The 22,609-nt window shown below is 34.3% G+C and overlaps 1 protein-coding gene across 1 annotated transcript; it reads right to left on the bottom strand.

The window, feature by feature from the left end:
- Window positions 1-4,882: 4,882 nt before the first annotated feature.
- LOC141516810 (olfactory receptor 5M11) lies at window positions 4,883-5,842 on the bottom strand. The gene has a single exon (XM_074227783.1). It carries the CDS (start codon window positions 5,840-5,842, stop codon window positions 4,883-4,885), a length of 960 nt encoding a protein of 319 aa, XP_074083884.1.
- Window positions 5,843-22,609: the final 16,767 nt, after the last annotated feature.

Below are 22,609 nucleotides of genomic sequence, written 5' to 3'. Positions count from 1 at the left end.
TGTATTTTTCAATCTAGTTTTTACATTCTTTTCTTTCAGCCTCATTAAGAGGCTTCTTAATTCATCTTCACTTTCTGCCAGCAGAGCGTTATCCTCTGTATATCTGGGTTTGTTGACATTTCTCCCAACAACCTCAATTACAGTTTTTGATTATACTCTGTCATTTCGCACCATATACTTTGCATCTAACTGAAATAAATAAGATGACAAGAACCAGAGCTAACTAATTCTTCTTTTTCTATTAGAAGGCCTTACAGTTGTTTTCTAGCTTTTTTGACATTCATTTACATCCTCCAAATGGATTCAAAGCAAGATGGGGAGTCAGTGTTATCACTGGTCCCAATTTGCTGAGGAGGATTGAGCAGCTAGGTAGAACAGTAGATAGACATGAAGGTCTAACATCAGGAAGACTCATCTTCCTGGGTTAAAATCTGCTCTCAGACACTAACTGTGTAACCCTGTGCAAGTCACAATCCTATATGCTTCTGTTTCCTCATACGTAAAATGAACTGGAGAAGGAAATGGCCACTTCAGGATCTTTGTCAAGGAAACCCCAAATGGGGTCACAGAGAGCAGGACATGACTGAACATGACTGAATTATTATATCTAAAATAAAATATCACCATTGGTATTTAACTTTTGGTTTTAAGATACATGGTGTCTCACCTGACCCATACATAGAGCTTACACAGTTTGGTAACAGTAGCCTGAGCCTGTGCCCCACTAACATGACTTTCCAGTATTCAGTGTCACTTCACTCAAATATGGAGACACAGATTTAATACATTTACATATTCCATTGGAAGAAGACACTTTTGGAAGAATTCCATTAAATTGACCTAGAGAGAGACAAGGCTGATGTTATCTATGAAAAGAGGTAAAAAAGCAACCAACATTAAAAGACATTACGTTGGCAGAGTGCTCACTTTTTAAAATCTCATTTGAAATAATTCTCAGCAAAGGGTTCATTTTAATCACATTTTATAGATGAAGAAATTTTCATGCCCCAAATTTTTTGGGAAAATAATTTAATTTTGATTGAAAAGTAATGTTAAATATATTCCCATACAGTTCATAATAATAAAAGCTCAGTCATTACATAGAATGCTAGAAGAATATCAGTTGAAGGGGTTATAGATGTTTACCCTGGAGAAAACAAGATAATATAGACATGCCTATTTTCTTCAGGTGTATAAAAGTTTTCATATAAAAGATGTCTTGGACTTATTGGGTTTCTTAACTCTTGAGAACAGAAGTATGAATAAATTATTGAATATCCAAAAAAGTCTGATTTAGATTTAGCAGGAAGAGGCATATGTCATTCTAATTACCTAAACTATTACCAGATTTGTCCCAAGGAGGTTTTCAATGATCCAAAAGAACATGAATATATATCACAATACTTTTATGTAATTTCAAAAGGCAATTAATTGATTCACATGGTAATAATACACAGAAAGTTAAGAGAAAATGAAGAATAGTACCATAGTGACTTGTCACTGGATAGTTTCAATCTGAAAATAAAAAATAAAAGTGTGGGATTGATAAAATGATATTAAGGGTGCAATGGGTACTTAAGTATTTATTGAATTATTTAAGATGCTTTGTTCACTATTTTGTATATTTGCCTAACTGCAACTTGAGGAAGTCTTACTGGGTTCCTTAAGATACCGAGCTCCATGACATGAAAAATCTATCCTTTTAATGTCATTATTGCCCGTTGGTACCACTTCTGTCCCTGAAGTGATGGATTGATCTCCTAATTTCTAAATTTGATGGGTTTTTCATAGTCCTTGCTTTAAGTTCCAAAATTCTGCAATTTTTTTCTCCTTAGAGACTTACTCTTCCCATCATTTGTAACACCATTTCCCCATTTTTCTTCCAACTAGTCTTATTGTTTTTAATTTACTCATAATCTACTTCTCAACTCTCTTGACCTTTGATTTACTATCTGTAAAATGAGAAAAAAGTACCCACCCTGCAAGATTGATATATCAAATGAGATAATATATTTCTAATTTGTTTCAACCATTAAATGCCATATTTATTGCTGATCAATTTTTCTTCACACTATCAGAATTTTTATTTTCTTTCAAGGATCACCTTAAATGATCCATGAAGATTTTTTGTATCTAATATTTTCTCCTTTCTTAAATTACCTTCTAATTAATTCTATTCATGTTTCATCCCTATCTCAGTAAAATGTAAGATTGGAGAGCAGGGACAATATTATTCTTGTTTTTTCTATTCCTAACCTAGCATTCTTTCTAATATACAACAGACTGCTAATATACTTCTGTTTCATTGAGCTGAGTAAAATTGAATTGACCACATTGTCCTGATGAGACAATATTGTGAGTGACCCAATGGACAATGGACATCCCATGGTTGTTCTAAGTAGACTATAGAATATTTCTAAATATTGTGGGCTTGTGGGTAATATATATTGTAATGGTTGTGATTCAAGAAATCTAGGATTAGAAAAGGGGATGTTTTAGTCACATAGGTATAGCATAAGGGTTATAGCTGTAAGGATTATTTGGTATAGTTGTAATTGTGAGGTATTGAAAACCTAGGAGAAGGTATAGTGCCCATGCAATGGGATGTAGAAAGGAAAGAAAAGTCCTTGGGATCAGGGTTACTTTCTTTCTTTGTATTATCTCACAATGCCTCAAACAAACTAGGAACTAGATAGATATTTGCAAAATTAGATAGGATTGAATTTATGGGAGAATACAAATGAAATTCACTGAGGATAAGAAATTATAAATGAGTCTTAATGTATAAAAAGACCTAGAATGAATATCTATTTCTAAAGGACTAAAGTTCCAGTAAAATTTAAGGAATAGTAACTCCCATTTCTGTAATGCTTGAAGTTCCGCAAAGCTCTTCTTGGTTGCCACAAGACCTGTGGAAATATTGCAAAATGTCTTCAAAGTATCCAGAACAAAATTCCTACATTCTAGAATTTCTATCTTTTGTTGAGTATTTTAAGATTTACCTGAAATTCTACCATGCTCACTGATTTCCTTGAATGCAACCTCATCTCTCATTATCATACCATTTTCTAAATGTAGAACAGGCCACAGGATTGCTATACTTATTTTAAATTGGTTAACCAACTAGATTTCCAAAGGGGACTACATTTAAACAAGATTAAATTTTTGTCTGAGACAGAAAAGGAATGCTCAGTGAATATAATTGTATGACCTTATTTCTTCTTGGAAACTTCAGACACTTCTCCTTGAAATAGTTTTTAAGTTACTACAAAGCATCAAGAATCACATGAGTAAACGTCTCTAGAGAGAAATGTTAATTGGTAGGATCATCTTATTCATTGTATTGGATCAGATTTGTGACATTATGAATCTTCTTTTATATATTTACATAATTATTTAATTTACGTCGCTTTATTTAGAATATTTTGTTCATGCTTCAATTGACATTATCATGTTCTAAAATATTCATTCAAGTTGCATCGTGGATCATCTTTTAAATCAAACAGATTATTATATGACAAGCCTCAGACACATAGAATGATGCAGTACTGAATGTGGAAAGATCCTACAAATTTCTATTCTATACAATCAATTTGATATTTATTACATATTTTATTGAATGTTAGGAAGACAGCAATGAAATAGTCTCTCCCATAAAGGGGATCATATTCTTTTGGGGGGGAACAATATGAAAATACTGTATATAAAAAAATCTATATTTGAATGAAATGATATATAGTCATATAAAAGGACTTATAGTTTATATATATATAAATGATTTTTATCTGACCATATATGCAAATACAAATGTGTTTATATATGTGCACATATATATATATATATTTACACACAAAAGAATGGAACCTTTACCTTTATATGTCTATATGCACATGTTCATGTGTATGTATATGTGTGTATTTTTCTTTATTTTACATTCTAGACTTCTTTTATCATACTTCTGCTCTTCAATCTGAATCTTCACCCATCTTCTAGGATACACATACTGAAATAAGGTCCACTCCTATGACCTCTCACTCTAATTGAATGATTACCCAAGACTGTTAGATGTTGCTTCTTTTCAACTTCCTTTTAATTGTTGTCTTTCTGCATTATACTATAGGCTCCTTGATAGCAGGGACTTTATTTCTTTTCATTTGGATTTGCATTTTCAGAGTTTAGACAAATGCTTAGTAAATCTTATGTGACTGACCATGACTTAATGATTATACAAAATAGAGATAAAATAAATATTAGATGATATTGTAAGTAAGGTAAATTCTACTTGAAAGAGTCAGAAAGGAATTCTGAAAGAATGAACTGAGTTCTGAAGGAAGTTAAGGGATTCTAAAGCGTAGAGGGAGAGATTGCATTTCATGCCTGAAGATAGGTAGTTCAAAAGAAGATAGAGAAGATAGAACAGAGCATGAAAGGAAAAGTCAGAAGATTAGTTTGTCTTGGCCATTGAGTCTATGAAAGAGAATATAACATTTGCAAAACTAAATCAGAGACAAGTTGTTAAGAACTTTAATTCCCAAAGAGAGAAATTTGCATTTTATCCTTGAATGAAAGGGAGTGTTGTGGTCAGATTCCTATTTTGGGATATTCCTAAAGCATTATAAGATATGAAATGACTTTACATGTATTTGGATTTTTCTCTAATACGATCTTTACCAGAGATAATAATGTTAGGGCAATTTCTTTCTTACTTATAGAAATTCTGATATGAAATTCATTTACAATATACAACAAATCTAGATCTTTGTTATAATTTTAATTCTTGTCACATTCTTGTTCTCTGTGTAGAACCTGATATTTTGGCACACTAGACACATTTCTCTTTCAGTGTCTCCAGGTATGGCCATTTGATTCAAATAATTATGATCTATGAGATATTTGAAACCATCTTATTCATCAGATTCCTCCTGAGCACATTTCTCAAAGCTGCTTTTACATCTCTATTTCTCAGACTATAGATGAGAGGGTTCAGCACAGGACTCACAAAAGTGTAGAATACAGCTATGATTTTGGATTCCTCAACAGTCTTATCAGTAGGAGGTCTTACATACATGCAGAAGAGAGTCCCATAAAACAATGTAACAGCCATCATGTGAGAACCACAAGTGGAGAAGGCCTTCCTCCTTCCTTCAGTAGAGCGAATACGAAGAATGGCTGCTAAGATGAAGGCGTAGGAGATGAGAATAATGGCAAGTGAACTGGAGAGGTTGAATCCAGCTGAGATGAGCATGGCATGTTCTTTGACATAGGTATCAGAGCAGGACAGCTTGATGAGAGGGGGATCAGCACAGTAGAAGTGGTTAATGACATTGGATCTACAGAAGGACAAGCGGAATGTTAGGATTGACTGGAGAAGACCATCAGAGAAGCCGTAGACATAGGGGAAGGTGGCCAGGCAGATGCAGACTCTCCTGGACATCTTCACACTGTAGTGCAGTGGGCTACAAATGGCAACATAGCGGTCATAGGCCATGGCAGCCAACATGTAAAACTCAGTGAGCAGCAAAGCGATGAAAATATAGCACTGCACAAAGCAACCAACAAAGGAAATGGTCTTCCTCTCAGACAAGAAATTTGCCAGCATCTGGGGAGTTGCATTGGATGAATAGCACAAGTCTACAAAAGCCAAGTTAGTAAGAAAAAAGTACATGGGAGTATGAAGACGGGGTTCAAGTTTGATCAACATGATCATTCCAAGGTTTCCTAAAAGGGTGAGAATGTAGATTCCAAGAAAACCCACAAACAAAATATGTTGTATTTCTGGACGATCTGTGAGTCCAAGGAGAATAAATTCAGTTACTGTTGTGCTGTCGTTTTGACTTGGCATTTCCCTGGCTCTCTGTGGTCTTCTGTCCTCAATGGAAATGAAAGAGAACTGTATCAAAGATCATATGTCTCTTTGCATGTCAAAGAACATTTCCTTTATAACATCCATGAGCAGTATAGAGAGTGAGTGCTACTGTGATTATTTTACTGAGAAGGAAACAGACCCATGAGGAATAAAAGATATGGCTAATATTGCAAGGAAAAAGTATTTGGAATTGCATGTAGATTTCTTGGTCCAAATTATAGTAATCCATTAAAGAATTTTGAATTTATATTTGAAATTTGAAAAATTTTCTTTTTGGGGGAGATTGTCATTCTCTAAGGTCTACAGACCTCCTTAAATGTGCACATATAAAAACCTACACCTGAGTACACATAAAATGCAAGCAGATGAATCCTAATATTTTGCTCTCAAGCAACAAAATGTTGAATGGCTTAAGAGTTTGGATTTGAGATGTTAAAATTTAGAAGTGTTTACAAACTCATTATTAATAATCTTTAACAAGGTATGACAGCCAAGGTAATGAATGCAAATTGTTTTATGTACAAATACAGCCATTGTGTCCAAGACTGTGAAGGACCTGGTCATGACATATCTAGAATGGTTTGTTCACTTTTATGAACAATATTTTAGGAAGGGGAGGGTAGTTAGAATTCTAAATTACTTCATCATATGAAAATCAATTCAAAGAACATTTAACTGAAGAAGAAAAAAATTGGGTTCATAATAGTGCTGTTCATTTACAAAAAGACTGCTACATGGAAGAGTGACTTGTTACTAACACTAATTCTCTAATTCCATTTTCTATTTAATTTCTTCTATAGTAGTGAAGTGATTTAACAAATTCATAAGTTTTTAGGATATTGGGGGGCAATGGAGTGGTCTTTGGGACAAAGCTGATACTTGTCCCCAAACCTGGCCTGGCCATATACAAAACTAGGCTGAACTGTGCTGTTGCATTAACATAAGAATAAACAACAGTACCTGAGTTCAAATCCGGCCTCACACAGTTAATAATTACCTAGGTGTGTGGCCTTGGGCAAACTACTTAACCCCATTTGCCTTGCAAAAAAAAAAAAGAATAAACAATGTCATTATGAGTGCTCTGTAACAACTTGAATGATTTTCCAAGATGAAGTTTGTAGAGTTGGGGAAGGGAGGAATTATTACTTAAGCATCATAGGAATGGGGGCAGGATGAAGTTGCCTAAGGAACACTGACATATTACAGTTTCAGGAGAAAAATAGATAAACCCTTACAAAAATCTTTGCAGAAGGTAAGGTATTAGTAGTTTCTCCCCCCACCCCACGCCCAGAAAACCACAATCGAGCATCTTGGAGGAATATTTCCTGGTAATTTCTACCCTTTACTTAGCAGGAAAATGTTCCCACATCTCTCTATACAGCTCAAGATAGAGGCAAGACTCCAGTTAATTGAATTTCAATTATTAAATTTCCTACCTATTCCAGTTGAGGATACATTTTCAGCAGTAGTCCTAATACCAGATTTTTCCTTTTTAATGTAGAGAATTGAGTTTGGAAGTTGGAGTCTAATTGTGTGGATTCAAATCCCAAATCATTCACTGACATTTAGTAAGATACTTTACCTCTCTGAGTCTTTCTTCTCCTCTCTGAAAAAGGGGTATAATAATCCCTCTTGGAAAAAGGGGTACAATAAATATCCCTTCTTTATCTATATTCCACTTGGTCCATAAAGGCAGCCAGGAACAATTGAAAAAGCCTTAGAAGTACAGTGAGAAGGCCCAGCTTTGAGTCATACTAGTATGTCTCTGGGTAAGCCAATTATCTTTTCTGAGCCCTTGTTCTGATCTTTAAAATAAAGGAAGTTAAAATAGATGATTTCTGAAGAATAAATCCTATGATTTGGTGATAAAATGGAATAGTAGATGAAAATATTATTATTACTGTTACTACATTATTACATTACTACATTGCTACAAATATAATTTATTACTACATTAAGATAGTGACATAATATATTTATCCATCTAAGAATGAGAAAGGGGGAGGGGGGGATGGAGAGAGACAGACAGACAGACAGACAGATAGGCAGAGACAGAGAGACAGAAACAGTCACAGAGACAGAGAGGGATAGAGACTGAAAGACTTGATTTGAGAAGTTAAAAGTTAGAAGAGATTACAAATTCACTATCAATAATCTTTAGCAATGCATGGCAGACGAGGTAATGAATGTAAATTGTCTTATAAACAAATAGGCCCATAGTGTCCAAGCCTGAGAAGGAAATTGCATCTGGTTGTAGCATCTGTAATGGTTTGTTTATTTTTATGAAGGAGAGGGTAGCTAGAATTCATAGAATGTCATCATACGAATTCTAAATAATTCTAGAGCATTTTCTCAGAAACATCCAGGATTGTTAACCCTTAAGATGAGAAGTATTAATGGATAATTCCATGGATTTTATTCTAATTATAAGACATATTTCATAAACCTTTGAGATCAATTTTCTTATCTCCTCATTTTACAGATGAAGAAACTGAAGCTCAGAGAGTGTAAATGACTGCATAATACTATATCTATCTATCTATCTATCTATCTATCTATCTATCTATCTATCTATCCGTCTGTCTGTCTGTCTATCTATCTCTCTATCTATCTATCTATCTATCTATCTATCTATCTATCTATCTATCTATCTATCTACAGTAGAAGATTGCAGTAGGATTCAAAGCCAGATTCACTGCCTCCAAATTCTGTATTCTTTGCACTAGATGGATATGTCTGGATATATTACATTGAGTGAGAGAAAGTGAAGACAGAGGAAATGCCTCAATTCCTTCCTTATCTTCCAACACAGGTAGTTTCTTTGCTCTTATGGAATATTTTCAAATATTCTTGGCATCACCTATCCAGTGACTAATGCCTCAGTCACTTCTTCCTCAATTTTATAGAAAATTTCAAATAAAAATTTGAAAATGAGCTTCAGTCACACTTCTTCCTTTACCAGCATTAGTAGATGATCAGTCAGCAAGAATATAGGTATCTAAGAGGGGAAACTAGGTGGTACAATGGATAAAACAATGGCCTTGAATTCAAAAGGATGAGAGTTTGAATGTGTCCTCAGATACTTGCTGCTTACTAGAAGTGTGACCTTGGGCAAGTCACTTAACCCTGATTGCCTTGCATCCAAGGTCATCTCAAGTTGTCCTGATTCCTTTCTGGTCACTAGACCCAGATAGTTCTGGAGGAGAAAGTGAAGCTGGTGACTTAGCACAGCACCCCCTCACTCCCATCCAATTCATGTGTTTGTCATGGCATCACTGTGTTCTTCTTCGAAAATGAAGGACAAACATGATTATCATCATCATCATCATTATTATTATTATTATTGTTAACTCTAAGAGGTGGTACTTCCTCTGTCTTACTGTCTGTCTCTGTCTCTTTGTCTCTCTGTCTCTGTCTGTCTGTCTCTCTTGCTTTCTCTCTCTCTCTCTCTCTCACACACACACACACAAACAAACAAACACAGACACAGATGTAAAGTTCATTCACAAAAATCACAGTACTGGAAGAGTCCTTGGAACTTACTTAAGCACAGAATTGAGTTCTAGAATCAACTGCTCAAAGGTCACCTAACTAATTAATTAACTAATTAATAGCAAAAGCTGGCCTGAACCCCAGGTATCCTAACGTAGAATGCAGAATGCATTCTACATTTCATACATGCTTGTTTGTAGTGACAGTATGGTATTGTAGAATTAGTCTTCAAGTTGAAGTCAGTCACCTATGCATGAATCTCAATGTTCCAACTAACTCTGTGACCTTAACAGAACTGATTCATGTATGAATCTCTCATGTTAGTGTTCTTTCCATCTCTCTTTGTCTCAAGGTCTTTCATTCTCTATCCCTCTTTCTGTCTTTGTGACTATGTTTCTGTCTCTGTCTGTCTGTCTGTCTTTCATTGTGTCTATCTTTCTCTATCCCACCTCTCCTCCTTTCTCTCTTGTTTCTTTCTTTTAGATAGATAACTATATTGCATTACTACTTAAATGAAGTAGTAAAAGTTGGAGTGATCTCAGTTGTGTCATACCATCTCCTTTTTTCAGAAGTTGATACTGATGATTTTACTTTGGATTTTTATAATGTTATTATAGTATCTTATCATTCTAGATAATTATCCTAAAGATGGTCCTGAAAGCATCTTCAAAGACTTTTTTCAATATTGTAATTTTAGCTTCAGTTGAAATATTTAGAAATAGATTTTTCAAGGATAAATGTTAACTCTTAAATTTTTTTTTTCTCTAGTGTATTTAGTAGGCCATGGAAGGAGGTAGCTGCCATTCTACTAACCATACCTCATTATAAAGCAAATTTGGTCCTTCACCAGTCACATGCTGACTTTCTTGTCATGATCAACTGAGGAGAGAACAAGATAGACCTTTGAGGTCTTGGAGAGACTGAATGCCCACACCTCCTTGCAAAAGAAAAGAAAAATTACCTGAATCCCCAACCTATAAAACAGAGAAGCATTTATATCTCTGTCTGAGAAATTGGATCTGTTCCCTGAAGAAAATGTATCTCAAAAGGACCCAGAAATCACAGTGTACTGATTGCATGGTGCGTGAATCCCTGGAGATATTGACAGAATCAGGAATCAGGGATATGTGTATTTTCTCCCAATTATCTATGATTTGGGAATTGTTGGCATTGGAATAAGTCTTAGCAAAGAGGCTTGTTTAAGAAACATGCCCTTGTATAATCAGATCATATTCCCCTTCACTAAACTGTGGATTCCATAATTATATTGCAAAAGAAGCTCACTATTACTAACTCTTAGGGCCAGACTGGAAGCAGGTTTTGAATAGGCGGAATAGGTTTGTCCTCTACTTGTTCTTTGAGCTTCTCAAGGTGGCCAATTCTCTCATTTTGCTGAAATTTCAATCTGCTAATTACATGTTCATTGATTCATTAATTGGTTTTATAAGAAGCACTTGCCCCCCTTTCTAAGTGATGATGTAAACATATTCACATTGAGGTCTTAAGCCAAGAAAAGGGAAGGTGTGGGTGAAGAGATCATTGGAATTCGCTGGCACACTACAAGGGTTTTCCCAGGAAGAGAGATTACAGTGGATTTGTTTAAAAAACTCTAATAGTCATGAATTTATTCCCTTCCTCTTTCAGAAAGACAGAATAAGGAGCAATGAAGGAATTTTCAAAGAGATAAATATAGAAAAGTGAAAATTATAATTCCTATCACTTCAAAGTTGCCCCTTACTGGAATGGTTCGGGTCCCGAGTGAGCTGGTATAGCCTCACTAGAAAGCTTTAAGGGAGATAGTCATAGGGGTGGGTGATATATTCCTGAGGCCAAAACTTCACTCTTCTACTGCCTGGCAGTGACATTATGCATGATCTGAGCTGAAATCTGTCTTCAGACACCTACCAGCTATAGAACTCTGAGTAAGCCACTTGGTCCTACTTGCCTTGAAGAAGGAAATGGCAAATCTCTGTCTTTGGCCCAAATGGAATCATAAAGACTGGAACAACCCAACAACAAGGAAGATGAAGTCTTTCATAGGCTTCGATCATACAGTAAAGGAAAGAAGAAATCTTTGAGTCCAACTAATCCAGTGTCTCTCATTTTACAATTAAGAGAGCCAAATCTCAAAAAGCTTAAATGACTTAATCAAGGTCATAAAGTTAGTAGATAATAAAGCCACGATTTGGAGTCAGAATCTCTGACTTCAAATCTAGGACACACAAACACTAGCTCTTGTTCTACAGTTCCTCATTACTTATTTGTCCTTAGACTCCTAACATAAAACATTTAATAGATGCTTAATGTGTTTGCTGATGTGAGGAATGAAGGGTGTTGTTGGCCTTCACAGGGTGGAGGGGGATCCCTTTGAAATCCATTACAAAGGGGTATGGCACCAGTCAATCACAAAACTGGGAGAGTTCTCCTAACCCCATTGCAAAAATGACAAACTCAAGATTAGAAGAATCTAATCCTTAACCTCTCAAAAGTGACCTAGAGATCTTGCCCTAATGCAACTGAGTTTGCACAATTAGGTAATTGAATATTATTCCACACACCCCCTGTGACAGTTGGGGTTCATCAACATAACATGCATCATACAATGTGGGGGAGAATCATATTAGGAACATGTCATGGGATGGGAGGGCTTCTTAGACAGTAACTCAAATTCTGAGAGCCTATGAAAATCCAGGTGGGAAGGGAAAGACTTTCTAAAAACTATATAATACCTGATGAAATTTCCTCACCTTGTGCCTCATGCTAGGTAAGGCACCTATATCCTGCAGGATTCATGAATATAGTGTTCAATTTTCTCTCACTCCAGCAGATTTCTTTCATTTATAGATAACAGCTGATTGATATTTGCTTTTAGTTAAGCACAGATAAAATGTATAATTTTGAAGCTTCTACAATGTGTGGTTTCATCAATTTGTGGGACTTCTCATAGTGGGAACTAGCTCTGCCAATGCACTAAGAGACAACCTGTAAAAAAAATGGACAGACAGCTGGCTTTGGAGTTATGAAATTAGTGTTCAAAGTTCTGTCTTTGGCACATGTTCACAATGTAATCCTGGATAAATGCTTTCAATTAACCTCTCAGTGTCTCCAAGAATGTCTTCAAGACTATTAATTGGAGAGAAGTGTATGCTGTATCAATCAGGAATCCAATAATGGAGGCTTCATCATGACTTTATATGAATCAGAGATGTGGTTGGTTTTCATAGTCCCAGAGGGCAAAGTTAAGTTGTATAAATGAAATTTATACAGGCATGACATAGGGAAGACTTCCTAACTTTCAGAGTTAAATAAAAACAGAACAACTTTCCTCAGGAAGGAGTATTTTCACCCTTACTAAAAGTTGTCAAGAAAAAAAATGAATTACCATTTGTCAGGGATGTTGCAAAGGAAATTTATGTTCATATATAGGCTGGACAGGATTTCTCTAGAGATTTATTCCAACTTTGAATTGTGTCTGTGATTCTCTATTCAAGATCATTTAATGGACAGAGAGGTTTGAGAAAAGATACAATCTAAAAAAAAAAAAAGAAAAAAGAAAAGACAGAGACCAAAGTGCACACTGTTTCAGAGAACTCTAAGGAAGACAGTTTATTTGGAGTAATGGGTTCCACTTAAATAGGACTGTTCAATTTTGAGATTGATATCTACAGTAGACACAAGAGCATTCTTCTTTCTCACTGGATAGGAATGGAGGGTAACAAGCATCTGTCACCCCACCCACTCCACAGAAGGCTGTGATGGTCAAAGACAGAGAATATGGGCATTGGGGATCACCTGAAAAAAAAGACCAGAAATGCAATCTGCTCTAGAGGGGATGCAATAGTAGAATGAATTTGGTAAATATTCTGCAAATAATAAAAAGCCAATGAACCAAAACGATCTGAAGAGGTGTTATAGTATATTATGTGGTTTTTCACATGCAATGTAAACTGATGGTAAATCACTCTGTTATGGAGGGTTGATTGGCCTGAGGAGAAGAATAGGGTTTTTTTTGTTGCTCTGTTTGTTTTTACTCTATGTTTAAAAAGCCAGAAAAATGAAAATATAATTATCATAACTCCAGAAGACATCTTATAAGGTAATCTTCTAGGAAAAGTCCTAATCAATAGGCCCCTGAAATACTGAGCCATTTATGCTCAGTTGATTGAAACTTTTGCATTAAAAAGTGTCTTCTATTGAGGCTTAATGAATTTTGTTAAATGCAGTAAATAAATAAAATTTAAAGGGACCACCTTAGAGACACAGAGGTTTGAATAATTGCTTTAAACTGATTCCACTGGAACTAATTCAGCCGTTTTGGAAAGCAATATAGAATTATCTCCAAAGAATAATAAAACTGTGTACACTCTTTGATCCAGAAATACCAGTTATTAGATTTGTTTCCTAACGTGATGAGGGAAAGAGGAAAGGAATTTATATGTTTTAGCACATTTATTGAAACATTCTCTTTCTGATGACAAAGAGTAGAAATTGAGGGTCCATTCCTTCATTGGGGACTGGTTTGTTTAAATTATGATATATTATTTTCATGGAATACTATTGTGCTATAAAAATGATGAACCAATTGATTTTAAGAAAACCATGAAAAATTCGCATGACAAAATGAACAGTGAAATGAGCAGAACCAAAAGAGTGCTGCACACATGGATATAAGTATTGTTCGAAGGACAATTTTAACCAGCTAAGTCATTTTAAATATTGTAAATGCTCAAATCAACTACTAAGAACTTATGTAGGAAGATGCTATCCACATCCAGAAAAAGAACTGGAAAATTGAAATAGCATGCTTTTACAATATATGCATTTTTGTGTTTAATGGCACTCTTCTCTAGGGTGAGCTGGGGAGATAGAAAAAAATAAAGAGAGCTAAGCAGAGGATAGAAGGAAAAGCAAGGTATGAAAAATGGAAATTCACCATTTTATATCGAACCCACTCTTTATTTTGTATTGTATACATGAAAATATTCTTTTTTGTTTTGTTTTGCTTTTTTGTAATTCAGTTCAAAATGAATTTAAAAAAGAAGAGAAAATAATTTCCCTGGTATACTGATCAGCATCTTGAACAAATTGTCATTTCCAAAGAAGGCCTGGGCAACTTCTCAAAGGCAATCATTCTGGATTGCAAGCTCATTTTCATTCAACAGTCCCAAATATCTCATCTGAGGTATTTTGAATTTAGAACTTTGCATTGATTCCTCTGTGAAAGTTGAAATTTCACTGACTAATGAGGACTCCAAGACTCTGTTCATAAAGGACTGCTCAAAAGAAGCAAATATCTTCTTCTTGGCACACTGGTGGCGATGCTCATATGACAATACTGGACATTTCTCAAATGAATAATGAGGTATTCTTTGGTAGTAATTTTAATGTGTCTTTTCCACTAATTTCTGGTGCCTACACCTGGATTAGATATTGAGCCTATATTTATGATGCTTTAAGATGACATTCAGGGTCAATTTCTGCAAATTTGATCATTCTTCTCACAGATTTTAGCACTAACTTTATCTCATTTTTGTTTTTGCTTTTTAAACTATTGTTCTGAAACAGAAATCTTTAAGTTCTGTCCATACCAACATTTTAATTACCCAACATAATCTTCATTATAACATGTGACTAGAATATTCAATAGACAAAAAATGAATTTTGCTAATTTGCAGTATGCAATAAATTTGCCAAGAAAAAATGGAATCAAGCAATTTCTGAGTTGCATTAAGAAGGAAGATGTACGTGTGTGTGTGTGTGTGTGTGTGTGTGTGTGTGTTATGTGTTTGTGGAAAAAAAAACTGTGAACTGGATTGAATGTTTTGTTAAATAATTTAAACATGCCATAAATAGTATTGAGCAATTCACCATCTTTGACCTTTTGATTTTATTACTTGTCATATAGCACAATAGTATTCCATCAAAATAATATACTATAACTTAAACTTCAGAGGTTTAAAATTTTCAAAAAATGCCATATATGTTGATATCAGCACATTGTATGGTGGGGGGGAAAAGCTAGAAACATAGTAGATTTGATTAATTAGGGAAAAGATAAGCAATTTATAATATAAAAATATAAGGAAGTAATGCAATAACATAAAGCTATGTCAATTCAGAACAGTGTAAACAAATTTCAACTTATGAAGTATAAAGAAAATAGACCCAGGATAATAAGAATCATGACTATTATAACATCAAAGAAAATCACTCAATTATTCCAATACTGATCCCAGAGAATAAATGCTAGTTCACATTTCATCCCTGCAGGACAGATAGACTATGGATACATTCAAATACATGAATATTGTGACAATTTTTCTTGAATTTTTTGTAAGAAAAGGTATTATAATACATATTTTAAATTATTTATCAAGGAATTATTGACATAAATATCAAAAAACATTTTTAAACAGAGTAGGATGTTTATAATCCCTTTATTGAGCACATGTTCATACATATATGTACAATACACACATATCCACACACATTCTTCAACCATGACTAATGAGGACTAATAAATTCTTTATTACATGTCTCTTGGTTCATGTACCTCATGCACCTTGCTTGTTTTTTAGATGCTTATGCTAATGCAACTTTTCATAAAACACTTATTTATATGTGTTTATATATAGTCATATAAGCACATATTTATTTATAAGTCATCTTGGAAAAACAGTTATGATTGGAATTGTGGTCTTATTTGTCTCGTAATTTATTTTTGATTATTTTCTTCACAGCATCATTTCCATCTTTGTTCCTCAGGCTAAAGATCAAATGATTAAAAAACAGAACTCACAAAAACAAAGAAAACTACTGTAATTTTCTCTTGTTCTATAGATGTCTCTGAAGAAGATATTAAGTTCATGCAAAAAAGAGTCCCATAAATAGTGGCAACTGTCCATTGGGAGCCACAGGCACTGAAAGTTTTATGCTGGCCCTCAGTCCAGAAGATGAGCAGGGTGACCATGAAGATGAGCATGTAAGAGATGAAAATGAGAGAGTAGGTGAGATTGGAACCAGCAGCTAAAAATCATTTCAGTTTCTTTGATTTAGGTGTCTGAGCAGAAGATGGCCATGAGAGGTGGGTCAATATATTAGAAGTGGTTGATCTCATTAGGGACACAGAAGGATACTTGGAACATCAGTATGGTTTGTACCAGACCATTTCAAAGTCAGAGATAGAAGATGCTGTGACCAAGAGATGCAGATGCTGGTGTACATTTTGCTACTATAGCTCAGGGATTACAAATAGATAGGGGTCATAGGCCATAAATGTGAGCATGTAATAATCTGTGATCACCAAGGTGATGAAAAAATGAAACTATGAAGCAGTCAAAAATGGAAATTGTTTTTCTTTCAGATAAGAAATTGATCAACATCTGAGGTGTGACTTTGGTGGAAAAGCAAAAGTTCACAAAAGATAAGTATCTAAGGAAAAAGTACATGGGAGTTTGGGGTCCCTCCTGATTAGTTCAATTATTCCCACATTCCTCATTAGGGTGATGATGTAGAACACTAAAATTACTACACAGAGAACAGGCTTCAACTCCAGATGATCATTCACTTCCAAGAGAATCAACTCAGTTACCACTATGATTTATCTTGGATATTTTATTTAAAAATACTTTAAAATGGCAGCTAGGTGGTACAGTGAATAGAACACCCGCCTTGGAGTCAGGAGTACCTGGGTTCAAATCTGACCTCAGACACTTAATAATTACCTAGCCATGTGGCTTTGGGCAAGCCACTTAACCTCATTGCCTTGAAAAATCTAAAAAAAATACTTTAAAATGACAAAGAAAGGAAAGGCAAGCATCACCGTTTCCTATGAGATTCCATCATTTATCCATTCTCTTCCTCCATGACTTTCTACATCTCTAGAATTTCCTATTCATGTCCATTAGTGAACTGAGTGAGAAAACATTTCATGAATATTTTAAAGTATCTGAATTTGCCCATTTATGGGAGTTTATATGAACCAGGCACTCCAAAACAACAATTAGATTTTGCCTGTGTTAACATATGTATATACATATATATATATATATATATATTTGTATATATGTATGTATGTATGTATATATGACTTTAAAAAGTGATCATAATATTTTACTTTGTCCTTTTTCATTCAATTCTTGATACCACAAGTTAGGAGGGGAATAGCCTTGCTGGACCTAGCCAAAAGAGGGCTACATGATAACATGGATGATAACATTTCCATGATCATGCCATCTAAACACTGATTGAAAATACTTGGGAAAGTTGTACAAAGAATGATATGACTATATTCAGATAATTGAACAGATCACATGAAAATAGAATTAAATGAATATTTCCTGGTCACAAATAATAGTTAGGAATAGTGGTTAATTGCTTCTCAGTCTTTTGGCTAAGATCAAGTGTAGGAATAATGGTTAGAGCTTTTTTTTATTTGGATTTTTTTTTTGTTTAAAGGAGGAAGAGTGGAATGTAATTTTGTTAAAGCTAATTACTTCAAAGAAGAAAACTCTTTTTTTTACCATTACAGTTGAGTTCATGAATTAGAGTCTTAGTGAGTCACCTGGAAGTCATCTGGGGGATTGCATGTGCAGAATCACAGAGCCAATATGCAACAAAAATGACCCTTGAATTAAGGTCTTCATGATTTGAAGGCCACTTTCTATCCAGTAATTCATAATGCTTCTATATATCTCAATTAGGGTATACCAGATGTGGGAAAATGACTGGTTTGGAAGGGAGGATGTTCCCCCTACTGTAACAATTCAAGTTTGCTCAGATTACTGTATGGTGCTAATTGCAAATATAGCCAAAAATGGTAAAATTTATGATAAATGGTCACTGAGATGCCTTTCAATCTCGAGTTCTCTAATTCTAAGTAAATATTAGGTTCCCTGGACACAGTATACTCTATCTTATCATTTATAAAAGTCTGGAAGAGATTCCAAAACAATCCCCAGTGAACCATTATCATCTAGACTACTAATGTTTTTTAGTCTGCCCAAGAGTTCAATGCCAGTGAGCCTCCACAAAAGAGGTGACTTTGCTCCACCTCTTGATCCTTACAAAAAGAGTCATGATAGAAATACACTTACCAGTCAAATATCCCTGGCAGAAAAGCAAATGAACTGCCTAAAGTCCTAGAAAAATACTTTGGTCAGTTCTGAGAGAGAGAGAGAGAGAGAGAGAGAGAGAGAGAGAGAGAGAGAGAGAGAGAGAAGAGATATAGATAGATATCTTGATTAAAGAAATAAATAGACATTTATAGGTTTTAATAAAAGGACCTATACATTACAAAGTATATCAAGAACAGTTTTGTGTTAGTGAATAGTAGAAAACAACCAAGGATTCTGGTTAAAAGTTAGACAAGTTCTGCATTCTTCCAAATAGAGAACTAAACTAATCAACAAAGTTTCTTTCTTTCTTTCTTTCTTTCTTTCTTTCTTTCTTTCTTTCTTTCTTTCACATGGCCAATGAGGGAATCCATTTTTCTTGGCTATATTTTCAATGTGCTGTTTTTTTCCTTTCTCATTGGGGTGGCATTAGGAGGAGAAAAGAATTCACAACTGAAGATAAAATAAATTGAAATTTTTAAAGTCCATAACACATTTCCTTTCATATAAACAGGAAGATTTATTAATGCCAAGGAAGATAGATAGATGGATAGCTGCTAGATAAATAAATATATAAATCTCTGCTTAAAGATACAGATTTTTAGAACCCCTATCAAGTACTGTAACTGCAAAAAATGTCAATAAAAAGTCACCAGAGGGAAACCAAAGCCTGATTAATCCCTTCATCCCAGAAGACATGAAAATCCCAGAAGATGAAATACAATTCCCTGTTCTCAGTTAATGAAGAATATGAAGAATGAGTGTTTCATATCTTTTCCAATATGTAATTACCATGTTAATATTACTTTTCTTTTTCATTTTTCATAAGGAAAGAATTAAATGAGAGAGTATATTAAGGGCATGACTATGGCAGCAAAAGAATAAACATTTTGTGAAAGAAGAACATAGCCCAATTATAGTTTATTCAATACAGACTTTACACATTATATGTGTAATACACATACATACACATGTATCTGTACAGGCTAATATTATGGTGATATATATATATATAATATATATGTTATGTATATGCATAACTATATTTATAATATATAGATTTGGACATGTATGCATGCAATGGATTTTTAATCACAAAAGTTCATGAGGGTTGTCTTCAAGTTGTATAAATTTTGAGTAGGAGGCTTATAAAATAAAGAACCAGATTGATGAAATAATCATAAAAATTCATGACCCTTTGCCATGTCATGTCTGGTATGCAGATAATACCTTTTGAAAATCATTTTCATTCAAATTATAAAAATTGTGTTTTGACATCCATTATACCTAGTCTAATGTTTGCCTTGGTTAATGGAAACCAGGTGGTGTAGTGGATAGAGTTCTAGATCTAAAATCAAAAAGATTCATTTTCCTGAACTCAAATCTGGTCTCAGGCACTTACTAGTAGTGGAACTTTGGGCAAGTCGCTTAACCCTGCCTGCCCCAGTTTTGTTATCTCCAAAATGAGCTGGAGAAAGAAATGACAAATCTCTCAAGTATCTTTCCCAAGTTTCCAAAGGGGTCTCTACAATTATCTCTACATACAAATGGAAAAAAAAATAAAAATAGTTTAATAAATAGAGGTCAAGAGCTATAATTTTGGGTAATTTGATCATTCCATTAATAATATCAGCATGTTATCAATAAAAGGGGTTGGTGGAACTCATGAATGCAAAAAACATGCTTTGAGGTGTCCTCATGCTTTACATGCTTTTGGAAGAGGTGGTATTCCTAAGGGAGGCAATCAACTCTGATTGGCTGATAGTTAATGAGAGAATGGATATTAAAATGACAGCCTGAACCTACCATAATGAGCTTTGACTGTTATTTCTAAATTTTCCAGCTTTGAGTAATCTATCCAAAGAATTTATCCTTAATAGACCACAATTGCTTCTATCTGTCAGGACCAATTTTTAAATGACCTCAGTTTTTTTTTACTTCTTCTTCTGAAAGGGTAATCATAAAAGGGATGGTTGTTATATTCTCAGAAAGAAAACCTTTCTAATAATGGATAAGAAGATTGAAATCATAGTCTGATCCTAGAAGAAATTACTTTCTTTTCTGTGATGTCTCAAACTATTTCAGGTCACCTAACAAGGAGCAAAGGGGGAGTCTGACAAATATGAGGACAAAATGAACTGCTGATGTTTATTGAGAAGTAATATGAAATCTATGTTAGTCAGCAGTGTTTAGCCTAGTGGTTAAAAAACATACCAATTAAATAGAAGAGAAGGGACAGATAAAAACAGCTGCTATTTTTGTTTGTTTTCTCTCTGTCCCAACTTCTGTAGCTGGCACCTCTGATGGCAAAAAATTAAAAAGAGTCATATATCTGTCTCCTAGTTTATTTAGATGACATCATTGATAGTCTCTTCTGGAAAACTGAGTTAGAAGATGATTGTAGATGTTACTTTCTCTAGTCACCATGGTCATGCTACTGTGCTGTGTATTTAAGGTGGAAGGGGTACGTTGTCTCCTCCTCCTCTATTTTTCTTGAGAAATTCTCAAAACGCTTGAGAAAACATGCTATCTAATTGTTTATTTTTCTTCCTCTTTTCCCAATCTTAGCAGAAATATAATGCCTAAGGCCTTTGTAAGGAATTGTACATACCTTTCCTCAGTTCATGAAAGGTAATTCAGCAAGGCACTAAATAGTCATTAATATATAACAGTTTAAATGTTATTAATCAATAGGAGGCCACCTTAGAGAAGTTTGAAAAGAAAATAGGGAGCAAAAATTAATGTTACAGATACAGAGAAATAAAAGCATCAATTACCAGGTTGTTTCAGTGATTAAAAGTTTATAATAAGTACATTACATATCACATACACATTGCATAACAAAACATGCATATCTATAATATAAAAGTGAATAAGTACAGATAAAATAACTATGGTACACCTACTTGGCAGGGTTAATATGAAGATTGGCATAAAACAAAATTGACATAAAATCAATATGAGGCAAACGCATAACATGAGCATCTAAGAAGCAGAAATATATTTGAACAAATACAGGCATCTATGAACATCTGTAATTACATTCAAAGCACATATTACAAGATTAATTCCTGATATTATCATCTGGCTTCTTTTGTAATGCAGGCCAACTAGGAGGCTCATTGGATAGAGTGCCAGACCTGGTGTCAGCAAAACTCATCTTCCTGAGTTCAAATATTGTTTTAGAAATTTCTTAGCTATATAATCTTGGGCAAATCACTTAGATCTGTTTGCCTCTGTTCCTCATATGTGAAATGAGCTAAAGAAGGAAATGTCAACCACTTCCAGTTTCTTTGTCAATAAGTCCTTAACTGAAGTCATAGAAACTCGGACAGGATTAAAATGACAGATCAAGAAACGTGTAATATAACCATTTCCTCAGTTTCCTCATGACCATTATAAGTTAGTCTGGTCCTAGGGTGCATAATCCTAACTTTCCTGGAATCCAATGGTCTCTTTTTCCTTATATTTTATCTAGGATATGGGCTGATCATAATCTTCATTAAAGCTATAATCTTGTTCACCTCAATCTAACCTTATATGGGACCTTGGGGGTGGAGGGGTATTAATGAATTACTATGCTCCAAGGATCTGTAAGCCAGAAAAGGTGCTGCTACTGAATTGGTCATCTCTCAGTATTTGCATTGGTCACTGGGGTTAAGTATGTAGCATCATCTTCTCTTTAACTGTCTGCTCTTATTTCATGACTGGGTCAGATAGTCTTTCCACAGGTAGTTGACTATCTGTTTTGCATAACTTCTATTGAGAAACTTATCTTATTGTCAAAACCTCTCTATCTCAGTCTGATCATTTGGAAACTCAATTACCTGATCAAATGACAGCAAGGGATTATGATGAATTGTCATATATATACATGTTTATATAGACAGATAAATACATAGATAGATATAGATTTAGTTATATGCAAATATCTATCAGCTCTTGTCATGTAAATTATGTCACATATATGATGGGGTATTTTGTAAATAAGCAAGTTATCTAAATTTTTTTTACAATTGGTTATGAAGTAGTTTTGTGTGTCATTTGAAGCTCCAAATGTCTTACTGGGGCTTAGTAGGAATTATTGAAGGGCCTGACAATGACCAAGGTAAGTAGTGTATAACTTTTTTTTGTTATT

The sequence above is a fragment of the Macrotis lagotis genome, chromosome 3 (genome assembly GCF_037893015.1).
Source record: "Macrotis lagotis isolate mMagLag1 chromosome 3, bilby.v1.9.chrom.fasta, whole genome shotgun sequence".
Lineage (NCBI taxonomy): Eukaryota > Metazoa > Chordata > Mammalia > Peramelemorphia > Peramelidae > Macrotis > Macrotis lagotis.
Note: the sequence above shows the minus strand (reverse complement) of the source record. Positions and strands in the feature narration are given on the sequence as shown.